The sequence below is a fragment of the Polistes fuscatus genome, unplaced genomic scaffold, assembly GCF_010416935.1.
Source record: "Polistes fuscatus isolate 324 unplaced genomic scaffold, CU_Pfus_HIC Scaffold7, whole genome shotgun sequence".
Classification (NCBI taxonomy): domain Eukaryota; kingdom Metazoa; phylum Arthropoda; class Insecta; order Hymenoptera; family Vespidae; genus Polistes; species Polistes fuscatus.
In genome coordinates this window covers 353,956-371,815 of record NW_025113151.1, presented here as the reverse complement: position 1 = coordinate 371,815, position 17,860 = coordinate 353,956, and the positions used below count along the sequence as shown (strand labels likewise).

The window sequence follows — 17,860 nt, the reverse complement described above, 5'->3', positions numbered from 1 at the left end:
TATTTCTTTCAATATTCTAACTGTTTTTCCCATCAACCAATCAGCCTCCAGTATCATCGTGACACGTTCGAGATAACAAATAGGATTGCTTCGTACTTAATCGATACTTAATATTTCGATACGATAGGCCAGTTGACAAATTATTTTTATGACAATATGAATGAGTTTACATATTTATTCTAGAAAAATATTCTACGTATATTATACATGAAAAGAAAACTTATGTATGAATTGTATATATATATATATATATACTCTGGAATTAAATACATTTTTTTTCCAGTTTTAGGATACCGTTATATATATATTTATATTTATAAACAATATGCGTTACAAGCTCCCTGTTTAATTTGCCTTTACAGGCGGTGAGAAATATCTTGTGACTATCCTTACTATCATCGCAGCACTGAAAGGATAACAGAAAATAATGTACTTTTTATTCGTTTCATTGTATATACAAAATAGACATTGTATACCTCATGATCGTTATCACTCCAGCTGGCATAATCTTTCCAGTATTATAAAACCGATAACCCATCAAACCTCCAAGCGCAGTAGTTGTTCCTAATAAGACTCCAACATTGGTTGGATCTTGAGATGTTTGAAAAGCTCCATAACCAAGAACGGATCCAAAGATTAATCCCGCAGCAAGGGATGGAATAGAATCTATAAAAAGTAAGTACATACTAATAAGTATGATTGTCTAGTAGCGAATAGTAATACATTGCTTTTAATAATTTGTAATATTTCATTACCATAGAGCTATCATAATGTCATTATGAATAAACCGTAATACCAAATTTTGATAAAGTCTATACTTATTACTATAAATATTTTATATATATATTTAAAATAATAATAATAAACTTACGTGATTTTACGTAACCTAAAATGCCACCGCCAGCAACAGCTGCAGCATAAGCAAATGCAGGAAAATCAATTGGCATTTTTGTTTTCTTTTGTTTACTCTGAAAATATCTCAACTTGAATGATTATGCCAAATTGAAGATTAATGATAATCAATACAGTCTCTTTCTCTTATCACAGTTCCAACGTCATAGTTTAACTAATTTATAGAGTCGACATTTTATTTAAAAATGAATGCCGTAAATGTTTTCCATTTTGAATTTCTTTTTTATAAGAGCGAGCACATTATATGGCTGAAAACAGAACAATAGCAGTTTCTTCGACGAATTGATTGATGAAATTTATTATATACTCATTGACCAATCAGATTCTACGTATTAAAAATCCCGCGAAATTGGAATTTTTTCTATACTTGATAAATTTGTGATATTAGTTTATGAAAAGTTGTTCTTATTAATTATTAAACGTTTTAATTATAATAATAATTGTGAATATAATTAACGTGTAATAATGAAATGCGTCACGTGCCAAATTTGGAAAGAAATTGTAAGGGATTTTTCAAGGTCAGTTATTTTTTAATTGTTCATATTATTGTTATTATATTTGAAATAAGCTTGCTACTTAGATTTGTTAACTATCTCGGAGATTAAAACACTCTGCCCTGAGTAATATATAGGAGCTAATATCTACTACTGTTATCAGTCAATGCATCATATTTACCGTAGATCATAGATAATACGTAAAATATGACATAAGAGATTTAAATAACTGAGTGTGTGTACGTGACACGATTGAATCGTCGTGACACATTACAATCGAGAAATTGTAAAAACCATCTTGTCGTTTGATAAATGGTTGGATAATACTAGTTCGTTATAGAGCAGATTTTCTTTATCTACCGAGTGTCGTAATTATTAACATCATATTTTGTAATAGCACGCAATAGTGGAGTGTATTCTTTGGAGCGTATCTTTTTATTCTCTTTATTTAATCGATTAAAATGTCTCGCAATTTATTAATTAATACTGGCAATATACTTTCTTTAGATGAGGCTAAAAAAAAGGCTAGTCAGAATACAAGAGACGAGGTTAGTTGTTAATTACTACTTAAGAATTTTTTATGTATAATCTACCACATGCACACACATATGTACAACGATATCGTTTTATTGCACATTCGTATATTTTATTTATTTTCCAAAGTTATATCTCTATTATATATTTTTCAATGTTGCTCATTTACTTTATGTCAATTTAATTGATGTCAAATAATAATATGCATATTTGCAGTTAGTCGATACGCTGAAGATTATTTTGAGGGAAGAAGAGAATCAAGGGGACAACATTGTATTTGTACGTATAAAAGATCCTTTTTTCAATATTCTGATACTTTATTTACTTTTAAAGAAGAAACATTAATATGTATCTATTAAAATTGTATACATAGGTGAATGGTATAGGAGATACCGGTATTGAAAATATAGAGAGAGCCGAATTGAAAGTAACCGTCAAAGTTTTTGTTTCATCTCCCGAAGCTGAATCGTTGAAAGATGCATTAGACAAGGGTATGTAAATATATATATATTTACACATATGCATGTACATTTATATAGTTTTTAAATATACAAGTATTATTAAATGAAAACTTTTAGTCTTTGAACATTTGAACACGGATACGATTGAATCCTTGGTGATTGCTTATAGCACTAAACACGATTCCGAAGATATATTAATGTCTTTAAAATCTTTATGGAGAGCCGTCGAAGAATATGTAAAAATTGGCAAATTGTCTAGCGTAGGACTGAGCGACTTAAGTACTAATACATTTATTGAACTCTTTCAATGGGCAAACGTAAGTCACGTCACATTTTCATAAATAAATTGTATGCATTTCATAATCGTATATACAAAAATGATTCTATATAGGTAAAACCTGATATCGTACAAATTAATTTGGCTACATGTTGCATCGTTCCACCAGCCTTACAAGAATTTTCTAAAGCAAACGATGTACAACTATTAACGCACAGCGATCCATCAGGTAAATATTATTGATCATAATATATAATTAATGAATTTTAATTATTATCATCTCTTTTATCTATATAATATAGTCTTATTATCTTAATATGTAGAAATTTTACCGGAGGATATGTTGAAGGAGATATTTGGTTCGCCAGTGTCATTACATTGGGTTGTTAAATATCAAATACATCTTAAATGCCGTGGTATACTGACCTCTAAAGGATACCTAATTTACATTAAAAAATTATTTACGCGTAACTAATAATTAATATTTATAGACAATTATTTAGAAAATAATTTAGGTAATATTTCATTATCTCATATATTTTAATATTCCCCATTCAATTACGTTTAATTGAATGTTACTTAACGAGTGTTACTTACTAACGTTTAATAAAATAGATGTAGAATAATTAATCATTTTTGAAGTATTATATATATATATATATATGTATGATGCATTTTTAGCACCTATGCTACCATCAATTTACACCATATGTTGTACTTATAGAATGTAAATACAAAAACAAGCGTGCATTTTTGAATACAGTGATATTTTAAAAATTTAAATTTATATAAGTTATTATAAATGTATAAATATATATATATATGAACTTTGTATATAAACATATAGGAGACGAATATGATTTTTCAACCATAACTGTATTTACAATTTAAATTCGTGGAATAAGAACAAATAAATTGTGTTTTTATATTAAAGCGAGAATTGAGCAAATTTCGTAAAAGCATAAAACATAAATTAACAGTATACGTGGTATTAAAATAAAAATTAGGAAAAACTTGCAAATGAAGTAAAAAATGTTTAGAAAATCTTTAAAACACAAATATATCATTTAAATCTATTTAATAAGTATACCTGTTTGAAAAAAAGGAATCCTACAAATAGAAGAAGAATCTCAAAGAAAATCCCATCATTATTGTCGATAGACGTCGTTCACAATATATGCAACACAAGTTTTCGTTTTGTCAGCAGCCACGTTGCTGTAGCAGCAGCTACCTTTAGCATCTCTCCCTTTCCCTACGTTGCTGTAGCTTTCTGCTGCTGTTGGTCCTCCCTTTCCTACATTGCTATACCTTTTCTGCCGTTAGGCTCCCTTTTGCGTTAAGCCGCACCGCGTGGCAGTGGACATAAGAGGGATGAGGGAGGTCGGAGAGGGGGCGGTAGTAAAGAAAGGATAGAGGGAATGGGATCGTAAGGGAGTGGATATAACGTAAACGTTCTTCTCGTCCTTTTCTTTCCTTCCATATACGCACTGTCCCTTTCCAACGTTCGTCATTCTACTATTTCTCTGTCTTTTTCTCTCTTTCTCAATCTCCTCCACCTCCTTCACCTCCTTCTCTTTCTCCTTTTTCTTCTTCTTCTTCTGCTTCTTCTGCCTTTTCTTCTTCTTCTCTTATTCGTTCGTTCGTTCGTTCGTTCGTTCGTTCGTTCGTTCTGTGTAAAGAGTAGCCGCTGTGTTAGCTCCTTCCTCCTTTAGTCAAGAGAGAGTATGCGAACCTTAGCAATACTATGTTATGCCTGTGGAGCTTGGCTCTGACATACTTTGTATGTTAATGCCACATAATGTCGGTTTTGTTCCTCTTTTCAGCATTTATTTGTTTCGGCTTCCCTTCTGACTTTAGCCTTTTCCCTTTTTTTATTTTGTACTTCTTCGTTTGATCATGCTTATATTCTATACCTTGGTAACACAAATTTCTTTTGTTTTTTTCTCCTTTCGGATATATTTACCACGGAAGTTCTGACTAGCATCTTCTTCTTTAGCTCTTTCTTCACCTCCTCCTTCATCCACGAGGATCATCCGTCTTTGTTACTTTTTGTAGTTTCAATGGTCAGGATAAAAAAATTGCTCGGAGAATCGATCGAACGATTGGAGTTAATCAAGTTGTATACTTTGAAGAGATTGATTGGTAAATTGAATAAAATTGATTGGTCGATCGAGTTAATCGGATCGTTTTGCGCGTATATTACAAAGTATTTTCTCGGCTCTTATCCGTTGAGATAGATCGAGATGATGGATCGTAAATATAAAAGAGATATCACCATCTCCCCGCATTTTGTCCTTATCAGTTGTTTTTACTGTTCTATAGTAAGCAGTCCAGTAAGGTAGCATTGGTCGTTGCATGCCGCATGTAATATAGACCTGCTGGTACTTGCCGCGATCCGGCGTTGACAGGTGATGCAGTCGCGGAATTGCCCTTCGCCATCGACCGCATCTTACGGATGTGCTCGCGAGCAAAGTACCTTCTACCCGTTGATGTCTCTCCCTAACACACAATGAAAGAAAACAAGACAAAAGAGAAAGAGAAAGGGTCTGGAAAAGACGCGTGTATGTAAGAGTAAAAACGAGAGAGAAGAGATCGAAAGAGTAAACAGCAAGGATCGAAGTAGCTTCTGCATCAGCAGCAGTGCACTGGGAGAGTGCACAAGTATAAGTACGCAAAGGCTCCCTTCTCGTAGGGTCCGACGCGATGCAAAGACGGGGTATAAATAAGCGGCTGTCGTTTGCGGAAGCAGAAAACGGCCAAAACAAGAGGACGAAGAAGGAGACGAAGAAGAAGAAGGAGAAGAAGGAGAAGAAGGAGAAGAAGAAGAAGAAGAAAGAAGAAGAAGAAAGGAATAAATAAGTTTGGGGTGGAGCGACAGAGAGAGGAATGGCTCAAGTGGGGAGAAAATATACATGTATGTATATGTATATGTAAGCAATATATAGGATCAAAAGGGAACTCTTCTACCTACCTTCCCTCTTCGATCTACTAACTTTTGCGGTATACGAGAGAGTCACCGCATTAAAAACTTTCCGCTGTCTCTTCTGGATACGGCAGGTGTACCACCTCTCCTCCTCGTTATCCTGGGAGACTTCAGCGAAGAGGAAGTCGACACCTTACGAACGTTTCTCTCTTTCTCTCTTTGGGGGGGGGGGGTACGTTCTCCTCTTTGTTACAAAGAAAAGAAAATTAGTATTGTTTATTCGTTAGAATATTAGGTCTGATTTATTTCTTTGGAAAACATCGTTTTTACCTTCTTGAAAAGAAAACAATATATAATTCGAATTCATATAGTCGTTATTTGATTTTTTAATTAAAATTAAGATGGCAATTTAAAACCGACACCGAATCCATCAGAATAAAAAATAAAAAGTAGAAGTAGATTATAAAAAATCTGCAAGCTAAACGATCTCCCTAACTAAATACAAGTTCTTTCGCTCTCTCTCTCTCTCTCTCTCTCTCTTTTTTCAACTAATCTCGATATTGGCTGTTTCTTATCTTCGTCTGGATCTGGATCCTATTGATGCTAAATCGCGTATATTTGCATACACGCATCTGAAGAAAATAAAATAAAAGAGGAGAAGAGATTTTTCGGTGCGTGGATATCGGAGCTACTCGTACGTATTCACATAAGGTGTATGGTATAGGGTGTTGAAGTTGGTGGTGGTAAAGGGGCTAGAGAGGGAAGGGTTTCAGAGGGCGACGTTATACACTCTTGAGCCGCGCCGCGCACCTACCTATGTGTCTCCTCTTTCCTTTTCTTCAGAGAGGGAGAAAGAGACAAAGAGATAGGTAGAACAGAGCGGAACCGAATGAAACGGAACACAGAAGCAAAGCGAGAGAGAGGGAGAGAGAAAGAGAGAGAGAGAGGGAGCCGCGGCCTGAGCCTTTTCTCTCAGCAGCACGGGCGCAGCATGTTTATTGGCGCATCTCGCAGTCTTAAATCTTTATGTTGTCTCCGCGAAGAACGGCGGTCCTCCCCTACACCCCTTACACTCTCTCCGTGTCTCCCCCGATCGCACACGTTTTCTTTCGAGGAAGAGACACGGACGGTAAGCTGGAGTAGTTGGTGCGGTTCTATGGGATGGAAAAGGACGAACGGAGAGAAAGAGAGAGAATAAGAAAGAAAAAGAAGAAGAAGAAGAAGAAGAAAAAGAGGGAGGATTATGGGAGCGAACGAGATAGATGGATAATGGTAGATATCTGCGAGAGCGAGAGAGAGAGAGAGAGAGAGGAGAACTGGGAGACAGGGAGATATATCTCTCGGAGAGACCGTGGTCTCGCGAAATCGAGTCAAGAACTCGGACGACCAAGGCGCGTCCACCGCATTACGCACGCAGAAGCCGCGATTTTAACGTGCCTTTTATCTAGACATCCTCTCCTCCTAGCCCCTCATCCCTCTTTTACCCTGTTTTACCCTCTCTCCGTTTCTCGCAACCGCCGATCGAGCGAGGAAGTAACGTATATGTGCGAGAGCTGCTTCGACTTCTTTCTCTTTATTTTATTCGATTTATTTTTCATCTCTATAGAGGCAGCTGATCGTATCGAAGATAATCTTATTTTTACAATTAGTTTCATCCATTTTCTTCAGTTGTTTATTAGGAAAAATGTTGTTTTTGGGTGTTTTTTTTGTCGCAACGCTACTGTACTTATCGATATACGAGATATCGATTTTTAAGGGTATTTCCAATTTTATCGGTTTTCTAAAGAAATATTTGAAATAAAAGTTGTGCTACGCCTCTAAGGGAAATGCGAAATGTAATATAGATCTTTTATATAAGAGATAAATGAGAAATGGCGAGTACACGAGCGCGCTGTTTAATTAACTAAATGTAGCATGGTCCGATAAACGGCACGTATCGGCAATAAACTTAACGTTGGGAGAGCTACGTTACTGATAACGTTCTTCTCTATCGTTCCTGTTTCCTTTAGCTTGGCTTTTATGCCAGTAGCAGAACGTTAGAACGTGGCTTTACGCCCACATTCTCGCCTCTACCGAGAAAGGACATACATATATCTCGTAATGTGATCTCACATACGAGGGCATACAACCGTGACCACGACGCGCCTTTCTGTGTGCGAGTCTAAGAGAAAGAGGATGACGTTGGAGAAGGATGCAACGTGTTTCTAATATTCTATCGATTTTGTTCTCTTGGAAGATCGGGAAAAAGAAATTTCTATGTTTTTTTCGGACATTATTTGGACGGCATCGAGCTAGGGGGTGAAAATGTTTCAAATGTTAATCGTTTGTCGATACATTTTGACGCCTAGAATATATTTATATATGTATATTTAGTCGAATTCACGTATGTGTAGAAAAAGTATTTCTTATCGAATCGCAAAAGGAAAAGATAAATAAGACGTGCGCGCGCGCGCCAGCAAAATGCCGAAGGGTTTATTTATCGGCACGCGGCTTAGCCCCGTAGGTTTGGCCGCGTGCCGTAGGTTCCTTTAAGCTGAGAAGGGAAGGCGAATACTTTTCTGCGAGTATAGGATCGAGAAGGACCAGGCGTCCGAGCGGCCGTCCGAACGGCCGTCCGACCGTCCGACCGACCGACCGACGCTACGTTACATTCCAACAGATCGCTGGATCCTTCCAGAGATCCCCAGCGATCTTCTTTTAAAAGCCGAACGGAAAGAGAGAACGAAAGGAGGCTTAAAGGCTCTTATTCACGCGCCGCGGGAGCTCGCATAAAACTGCTCCCTGAGTTTGGTTAGAGGTCAGAGATCATCTTACTCTCTTGACCGATAAGGATCTTTCAAACGCGCGAATCTCTCACGTCGATGACGATATTTCACTTAGGTTTGCGTCAAACTCCAATGGCCCCGCACGCGATATTTCTTTTTGCCTCGCTACATCTGCATTCCCCTTATTTCTTCATTTATTATATATTTTCTAATTTTATTCATTTGACAAAAAAAAATAACAAATCGACGAAGAATAAATTGCATCTAATGTAAGTAAGTTCCACTCGAAAACGGAAACGCGGGACGGACGTTTTCGAGGTACGCGTTCATTTCGAAAGACGATAATTAACGGCCTTTTACGGTACACGGCCAAACCCGGTACGTACTCTTTACTCTTTACTCTCGACTATCTCTCTTTCTCTTCCTGCTAAGGAAATCTCGCAATACTTTTAGGCCAAATACCCCCACCTTTATCTCTCCTGTCCTCTTTCCATACACATCCCATCACCCTCTACCTTCTATCAAACGCGTTGCGAAAAAGTGAAATGTATTGTACCATTGCGTTTCCATTGTTGTTTTACGGGAAGGCATAAAACGGGGCAAGGTTGAATTCGCGATATCCTTCGAAAGATCCTTATACGAATTAACACCTCTGAATTGTGCAATCTAAGTACACGTATATGTCGAGGGTAGATTAAAAGTCTATATCATTGATCATCAAAGTTGGTAAGAAATCCTTGGACAATTATTCGCCACTCGCCATAGTCTAGGAATCTCATAAATTGTCGTCGTCATTAACGCGTTAATAATTTATGCTGTTAGGTATCAAACATCTCATTACGAAAGAATAAAGTACAAGTCACGTATTTCATTCTTTTCAACTCGGTAAGTTGGCCTCCTTAGGCTAACGGCATCGCGAAAAGTACATAGATACCATGGTGCCATGGTGCCATGGTGCCATGGTGCCATGGTGTATATACTATAGTATGAACGAAATCGGAAAGGAAGGAAGGAAGGAAGGAAGGAAGGAAGGAAGAAAGGAAGGAAGGAAGAAAGATTTGAAAGGATAGAAAAGAAGAATCGAGGAACGAAGCGAAGTAAGCGTAGTAACCCAGGCAACCCAAGGAAAGCAAGCAACCAGTCATGAGGCCCCTTTTACCTTTACGTATAGTCCTCCGCGTGGCTTTCTTCGCATCGCCGCTCTAGATCTTCGGATAAGAGGGAACACCATTTTAGCGGTTCCTTACACACCAGACATCCGTTCCATTCCCTACACCGAAGCAGCAAACTCCTTCTTTGCTAACTCCTTCTTTCTTTGGGTAACTCCGGCGCGATCTAGGTAGAGAGATAGATATATAGGCATACGTACAATACGAGATGATAGGGGAAGGAAAAAAGAGATTAGTTGGGAGAAACTAAATGTCGTCTATGCGGATTTTCAATCATAACGCATAATAATGCGAACATAATACCAACTACGTAATATAATACTGTATAAAAAACAATTATCATTTCTCGTTTAAATGTACACCTTGTATATTAACATTTTGATTTTTTTTTTAATAATCATGGATCGTTACGGAAAGCAAGAAAATTATGTGGATGTATGTGTGCGTGTGCGTGCGTGCGTGTGTGTGTGTGTGTGTGTGTGTGTGTGTGTGTGAAAAGTTATTTTTTAAATATTATATTGAAATAAATTACGATAATGAGGAGCGATGAAAAAAAGTAACATAAGTTTATATTTTACATTCATTAGAGGACGTCTAATGGGAGAAGATGAAATTGAAAATGCATGAGAGACGAGAGGAAGATGATCATGATCTTACGTTGCTTGTAATTCGAAAGATTATAATCCCACGTATCGGTACCTAATTTGTTGCGTGAGAACGAAGGAAGCAGAAAATAGGGTACCGTTTTGCGTGATAACGAGCGACGAGGGTCTTACCGCCTCTCTTTAATCGCTGAGATCTTGAAAAAGACATTGTACGTACGTATGTATCCATCTACGCGTGTAGATGTAAATCTGTATGCACTTATCTAGGGTCACGTTTAATTATTCTAATCATTAATTGATGGAATGGTTCTTTTGTCTCGAATGCGTTTTGTATCTCGACGCACCGACCTGCTACCCAAATGCAATAATTAATTCGATAACGCGTTTAAATCGATAATACGTTTTTATGGGTACGATCCTTTAGATTAAAGCTATGCATCGAACGGGACATATATATAAGTTTGTCTCGATCTTTCGGAAAGCGACACATGCTACTACCCGCGACCGCGACCGAGAACGGAAGGGAACGGAACGGAGCAGGAGGCCGGAGCTCGCGGAGAGTCTTAGGCCATGCCATGCCAGGCCAGGCCAGGCCAGGCCAGGCCAGGCCAAGCCAAGCCAAGCCAAGCCAAGCCAAACCAAACCAAACCAAACCAAACCAAGCCGAGCCGAGTCGAGCCGAGCCAAGCCAAGCCAAGCCAAGCTAAGCCAGGCCAAGTCAGTCCAGGTAAGAGAGCTCTAGAAGAAAGGGTTAAGAAACTCTTCAACTAAAGTGTCTACACCGGAAGCAGGGGCCTTGCTTTCTGGGCTAATAACCCTACCCACATCGACACGCGGCGACTGCGTGCGCGTACTAGACGCACTAAGACGACAGAGAGAGGACCTATCCTTCCTTCCATTCGCCAAATTCTCAACTATATACGTAGGCGTATATAGTCCGTAATAATATGTATTTACTTGTCTATATAATAAGCTACCTTGGAACTTTGACAATTTCATAGTCGATAATATAAGTCAGTCCCTAAAAAATTTCTCCGTATTACCAAAATTGTATAATATTATTACTAAGCTCAAAGTCGATAGAAGAGAATCGATTGTAAAATTGTAATAATAAATCATAACGCAATGATTATCGCGCAAAGAAGTAGACCGTGCAGTCGTTATGCTCCGGAAAAAAGATGGTGCTACTACGTCTTGGTTTGTCCGCGTTAGGCTACTATCCCCTTTGAACTTTCGAGCGCGTTCGCTATCGACGACGGTCACACGTTGTAAACTACTCGTGTCACAGGTGAGAGATTTAAGAGTCTTTGCTGACTTTCCTTCAGACGTTATCTAGACTGAAAAGAACGTGCGAGTAACGCGCGCGTACAAACCAACGCTATATACACGCGTCCTATTCGTTTCAAAATCGAAACTTACATTTACGAATTTCAGAATATCTATATCGTTTCTCACACACACACACACACACACACACACACATACACATTCTATAATTACATTATAAAATGGATTCGTCAAGTACGATACTGAAATGAAAAATATAATTTATACATAAAGGAAAAAGATCAAATGAAAACATTTGTAATGATAGATTAATTAAAAAAAAAAAAGAACCGTGTTTTTTTTTTTCATCGGTCTTGAATGAGTAATGAGTGACGAGTTAAATAAGTGAAAAAAAACTTATAGCACAGGTGTTTCCTTCTTGGCAAGCACTTTATACACATACTTTATTGTACGTATGGAACAACGTTAATGCGATGGAGATTAACTTACGCGAGATTCCCATGAACTATTTTTGAGCTTAATCGTTGCGCTGATCTGCGCCTTCTCCTACCTCTATGTACATATATACTCGGAGAGGAGGTTTGCTTGTAACAGATAATTACTCGTAGGAAGGGGATAGACGTTCCTGGATCGCTAATGAGCTTCTGTAATATTATCGATGCACGCGTATAGCGGTTATAACTGCTTCTCCTTTGAGTATACGATTGTTCCGTTGCCGCAACCAAACGCGCTATTTCTTTTATTCATAAATGCTTCTTTAAAGGATCTTTTCTTTTTTTTTCTCATCGAGTACTCATTTTGATTCGTCGAGTGCGCTATAATTCATATACACAATAAAAATATTCTTTTCGGATGTTAATCAATTAATTACTCATTTTCCTCCTTCGACTCTTGAAATTGATCCTAGATAGATGCGGTATACATAGGAATAGACGTAGGAATAGACGTAGGAATAGACGTAGGAATAGACGTAGGAATAGACGTAGGAATACATTATGCCCTCTATGGAAAATATTGAAAATTCAATAAGATTCAATGTCCTTTGTCTTTTTTATTTCCAACTCGTTGAAATTGGAAATGGGTGAACACCCGCGAGTGCGTTCTCGGTTAGCTCGACGCGAACCCTTTCGAATTCTCTTTCAAAAAATCAAGTGGTTTACATAGCGATAACTATTCGGTACGTCGGAAGTGGTAATGTGCCCGGGAACCGTACGGTTCTCAAAGGGTTAATTGGCCATAGTAACTCTCTTCAGGTGACCAAGCTTCATGGGAGTGGAACGGAGAAAAGTGACTTTCGCGTGTCTTCGAGGATTAGAGTACCGACCCGTCAACTTTGCATCACCTACGTCTACGCTATACTACTCGATATTTCGGAACGTCGAAAGTCGAATATAATCGGATATAAGCACAAGTACGTGTATTTTTACAGTATATGATTATTCTTAAATTGACCTATATTTTCTACCTACATTTATATATCAGTAAAAAGAGAGAGAGAGAGAGAGAGACTTAACCGTAAATCTTTCCTTTTATTCTTAATTTTAAAAGGTTCATTAGGTATAACTCTTTCCGTATTCGATCATGCGAAACAAATGATTTTTCTATACTTCCGCTGCTCGTCATTTAACGACGAGGCTATGAGCTTATAATTCTTTGTCACGCTTCGACGAATGAGCTTCGCGTTCTATACGCAACGTTAGACGCATTTCGTAAGAATCATTTTCGAAATTAAAGTGGAAATTGAAAATTTTCGAATTTCTAAAAAAATACATTTAAAACATAAAACATACGAGTATATGAAATTCTTGAAAAAGAATGAAAAGAAAGGAAAAGAAGAAAAAAAAAATACTTCATCATCGTCGTTGCGTGTCGGTGGTCTCTCTCTCTCTCTCTCTCCCTCCCACTGAAGAATATTGTAAAAGAGTCGAGTAAGAATTCGCGACCTCGGTCACGAGGAGAGCACCAGCCTCGAAGGAAGAAGGAGAAGAAGAAGAAGAAGAAGAAGAAGAAGGAGAAGAAGAAGAAGAAGGAGTATATTATATTAGTAGATAGTAATACTAGTAGTAGTAGCAGTAGTAGTACTAGCAATAGTATTAGTAGTAGTAGAAGTAGTAGTAGTAGTAGTAGTCGAGGGTGCCACATACGCGAGTAAAACGCGTATAAGTCAGGAGAGTCCAGGATATTTCGTCATTTCCTGCTTCTCACGCGATACAATCTAAATTAACTATGTTCGCTTGGCTAGGCCTCCTCCCTCGCAAAAGGCTTGCATCTCTCAAGAAAATTTCTTATTTCCTAGCGAAAGAACGAGGAGGGCAGAGACTTCTTTAGCACGGAACGCGCAGTAACGTGCCAACGTGAACTCTCAGAGGCCTTCTCTTTGAGAAGGAAACAAAGAATGAAATAATAAGAAAGACGAAGATGGAGAAGGAAGACTACGACCGTAAGAAGACGACCTACCGTGATCGGCAAACTAAAAGAAGAGGACCATCAGACGAAGAAAGCTAGAGGAGAGTTGCTTTCACGAATCTACCGCTCTCCTTTTGTCAGCTAGCCAAGCCACTCTTAATAATTCACCTGGAAAATCCACCTTTAACGTATCCGCCATATAGGTACAAGATTTCGCCGGAAGAGAGACTAACGGCTCTCTCGTTAAAGACCGTACCAATAATTATTTTTCTTCTTTCAACTTTTTCCTAGGGACACCTTTCTTCGAATTAATCTATATTAATCTATGTATCTATACCTATTGTCCGTGTCATAAGGTAGCTTTTGGAGAACAGTTTTTGGACAAAAAAAAAACCGTACGCGCGACCGCGAAGGGAAATTTCTTTCTATACATTTCATATATACGTACGGAGAACGTTACTTTCTTATTTTTTACGCGTTAGATTATGCGGCAATCGAAAGAAAATATTTCAAGAAAAGAAGCTCGATTCACAATTATATCGTCATCTAAGTAACGCAATCGTAATGCATATATGTAATGTCAGTCGCGCGTTAACATAATCACGAGTCATAATCGCAAGTTTGATTTTATTCAAACTGATATAGCATTTTTGTAAGCGTCTGATCAATGACGGGATCGATCACTTAAACGACGATCACGAATTTGTTCGCGTTGTACCATTGGTCGCCCTGCCTGTCCGGTTGTACTCCCTGCATCTGCATAATATATCTTTACGTTATATATATATATATATATATCACGTATCACATTAGTAATCTCAAAGATATATTTTGAAATAATGAAGAATTCGTGTCTGGGGCGGGATGTAAAGAAAACGTTGTAAAGGAAATGTTGTAATGGCATCCCATGGAACACAGAAAAAAGGTGTAAACGACCACGTGTGCGATTGCACCGTAAAGGTAGAAGAAAAGGAACAGAGAGAGAAAGAGAGAGAGAGACGATGTTTTGCGTAGGAGGAGCACGAAGACGAGCTAGAATCTCGAATAAGAAAGGTGCTTTTTCTTTATCGACTTTTTCTAATTGCTAACTAACTTATATAAGTTTCCTTTATTAATTGACCAGGGTGCTACTACTATTCGTAACGTATAGACAAAAACTCGTAGAAAGAATAAATTGGAAGTATTGGAAGAAAAAATGGAAGTGGCGTTCTTTGTTGAAACGTAAAAATGGCTATAGCTTTGAAATAGGATCAAATAGAACACGCGTTTATTAAAGTTGCATATATAAAAGCAACGAAACAACGAAAGAACTCTAATCCCCTCTCTTTTTCGTCTTCATCGTGGTCCTGGACAAGACACGCGCGTGCGTGCGTGTATACCGTATCCAAAGTAGGTCCACCGCGAGAAAACCGAGAGAGAGAGAGAGAGAGAGAGAGAGAGATAAAGAGAGGGGGTCGAGAGAGTAAGTACCAAGAGGAAAGAGAGAGAAAAAAAAGAGTATTTGCCGTCCCATCGCGGTACTCTTGACCAATCCCGATCGAGATACTCAGCGGCAGCAGTACCGCGAACTGCGTGAAGGCGGAACGCAAAGATCCAAGAACGTGTGCGCGCATATCTCTCCTCTGCGCGCGTACTTATTATTCAGTTTGCAAATACCGCACGAGGGGAAGGAAAAATAATCTCTCCGAGGAGGGCTCCTCGGTCTTTCTCCTCTCTCTCTCTCTCGAGAGAGAGTGTTCGCCAGAGAGAGAAACAGAGAGAAAGAGAGAAAAAGAGAGCGTATGGCCGGCCCCATAAGAGAAGCCGGGAGGAGGAGCCAGAAGGCAGCAGCCTTAGAGATATCGGCCCGTTAATTTGTTAGAAACGCCACTGGCACACACCGCTCGATTGCTGCTTGCTCGCTGCTCGCTCGCCGATTGTGTATGCATGTTGCGTGGCTGTCCTTACCTTTTTTCGTCGTATGCGTAAAGACGACGTTTTTTTTTTCAAGTCAAAATACCACGACCAAAAGTTATTCATTTTTAGCAAAAAATACTAGTATCGTTTATTTCAATACAAACTTGTCCAAATTGTTTTCAATTCTAATCCTCCTTTCTAATCATATCTAATCAATATTAATGCATGTACGTATATATCGATGTTTCTCTTTTGCAACGTATGCACATAAGAGAGTACGATCGAATACAAAGCGAGTTCGCGTAAATTGGCAACTCCTGCATCGTCTAAAAGGACAAAAATATCGTTGGAAGGAAAAATTGGGACGACGAATAACTAAGGAGCGACAAAGTTGAAATGATTGGATCGTAATGAACATTAGTTTTATCAAAGTCAATGAAAAAGAAGAAAAGAAAAATATGTAATTGCGAGAGAGCGATGATGGGATAGGTTTCGTCAAGTGGCATTCTCTCTCTCTCTCTCTCTCTCTCTCTCTCTCTCTCTCGTTAGGAAGTTCGTGACGCGGTTTGTTCACGCTAATCGTCGTTCTTGGAGGAGCAATAGTTCAAAAGGTGGTACGCGCCTATTCGGGTCAGTACGTGCGAGCGAGACGAAATGCAACAATAAACGGAAGAAGAAGGACATTCGAAGAACCGTAGACCGAGAAAACATCACGCTTCGCCGACCATCCTTCACCTGTGCGCTTTATATCTACAAACTTTCAAAGTCCAAAGTAGAGTTTGATCATTTACGCTAATAATACTCACGATCCTAGATATCAGTAGACGAGACAATTTTCAATGTTGTCAAAAAGTAATTGTCAAATTTCTTTGACGAGACAATCGATAAACGGGTAGCTATTGCGGTATCCTATCGCAAATTTCTATTCTCTATACATATATCAGTGTATAGCTATATCCATTAAATCTGTATACATTTTGACGAAGAAATTTTTATAGCCGTTTTATATAGATTTTACACTTTAAATTCATCCCTTTGCAAGTCAAATTGCAAGGCAAAAGGACGAATTTGACTTGCAAAAGGGTGAATTTGACTTGCAAAAGAGTCAATTTGACTTGCTAAATGGTGAATTTGAAGTGCAAAACCTATATAAAGATATCAAATTTTGTTAAAAGAAAGCTCGTTTGAACTTGGAATACTTTTTTAAACGAAAATAATGGAAAATTTCGACGAATCTGACGCGAACGCAAACGCAAACGCAAACGCAAACGCAAACGCAAACGCAAATGCAACCCAAACTAATTATTTCTATGGCCCAAGCCCATTTATATCTGCTCGCGTAGAATCTTTGAAATATTCAATTTTTTGTTACGCTCAGTTTTACATTCACTATTCCGTGTCGTGTATTACGTTGGAGGGGTGCACGCGTGCACGAACGTATACATATAGAAACGCGTATGCATAGACAGATAAATGCGCGAAAAAATGCATCGTTTGTCTGCCATAAGAGATCTCATTACATTTGATGATTTTCGATCGCATATTTAGATTGTAGTTTTTTCGACTAAATTATTGCGTACCTGGTTAGAAAAAATTTGGTAAGATTTGAACGTTCTGGTAGTTGATCGTCATCACTTTTCTTCAGCTATATTTCTCGTAACGAGTCGCTCTGGACGTTAACGAAGCGTTAAAGCGAAGCAACCGTGTTGTATATAATTTACTCTTTATTGAGATACATATAAAGTATATTTTTACATAGCGTACATTATTTTTGTATTTATCGTAGGCAACACGTAAAATCGATTTTAACGAAATGGACTACGAGGATCGCCAATGGAGAGGGATCTTACGTATATACGAATTATTATTACAGAAATTTGAAAGATCGTTCGCGATGGCGTTTATAGATCCCCATAAGTATGGAGGGTAAGCGTCGAGCAGTTGTTCGTTTGAACGCGTACGTCGTTGCAAGTAACGTTCGAAGCTTTTTTTCGCGTGCTCGCGATGACACCCACATGGATTTCGATGCGACTCGTTTAGCGTTCCTACTATACGTATGTATAGACGCATGCATGCACGCATAGACGCGGGCAAGCTTGCGTACATATAGCACACGTGCTGCTATATGTAT

General features: G+C 38.2%; 2 protein-coding genes across 3 annotated transcripts; one reads left to right on the top strand and one right to left on the bottom strand.

Moving 5' to 3' along the window:
• Positions 1-326: 326 nt before the first annotated feature.
• LOC122524012 (transmembrane protein 14C) lies at positions 327-1,208 on the bottom strand. The gene is made up of 3 exons (XM_043646044.1): positions 872-1,208; positions 477-666; positions 327-406 (listed from the first exon to the last, which is right to left on the bottom strand). The coding sequence occupies exons 1-3, from the start codon at positions 945-947 to the stop codon at positions 346-348; spliced, it is 327 nt and encodes a 108-aa protein (XP_043501979.1). The 5' UTR covers positions 948-1,208; the 3' UTR covers positions 327-345.
• Positions 1,209-1,459: 251 nt separating this feature from the next.
• Positions 1,460-3,611, top strand: LOC122524011 (glutamate--cysteine ligase regulatory subunit). Of its 2 annotated transcripts, none has more exons than XM_043646043.1 (6): positions 1,460-1,954; positions 2,157-2,219; positions 2,314-2,431; positions 2,519-2,718; positions 2,793-2,907; positions 2,981-3,103. In XM_043646043.1, exons 1-6 carry the CDS (start codon positions 1,868-1,870, stop codon positions 2,992-2,994), a joined length of 597 nt encoding a protein of 198 aa, XP_043501978.1. In that variant the 5' UTR covers positions 1,460-1,867; the 3' UTR covers positions 2,995-3,103. The 2 variants fall into 2 exon arrangements, with proteins under 2 accessions (XP_043501978.1, XP_043501977.1); XM_043646042.1 differs by having other exon boundaries at positions 1,462-1,954; positions 3,002-3,611.
• Positions 3,612-17,860: the final 14,249 nt, after the last annotated feature.

Coding starts and splice junctions, on each gene's coding strand:
- LOC122524012 (XM_043646044.1), bottom strand. CDS start 947: ATGCCAATTGATTTTCCTGCATTTGCTTATGCTGCAGCTGTTGCTGGC. Junction 667..871: donor TTTAGGTTACGTAAAATCAC/GTAAGTTTATTA, acceptor TACTTTTTATAG/ATTCTATTCCATCCCTTGCT. Junction 407..476: donor GGAGTGATAACGATCATGAG/GTATACAATGTC, acceptor TTATCCTTTCAG/TGCTGCGATGATAGTAAGGA.
- LOC122524011 (XM_043646042.1), top strand. CDS start 1,868: ATGTCTCGCAATTTATTAATTAATACTGGCAATATACTTTCTTTAGAT. Junction 1,955..2,156: donor GTCAGAATACAAGAGACGAG/GTTAGTTGTTAA, acceptor GCATATTTGCAG/TTAGTCGATACGCTGAAGAT. Junction 2,220..2,313: donor AAGGGGACAACATTGTATTT/GTACGTATAAAA, acceptor TTGTATACATAG/GTGAATGGTATAGGAGATAC.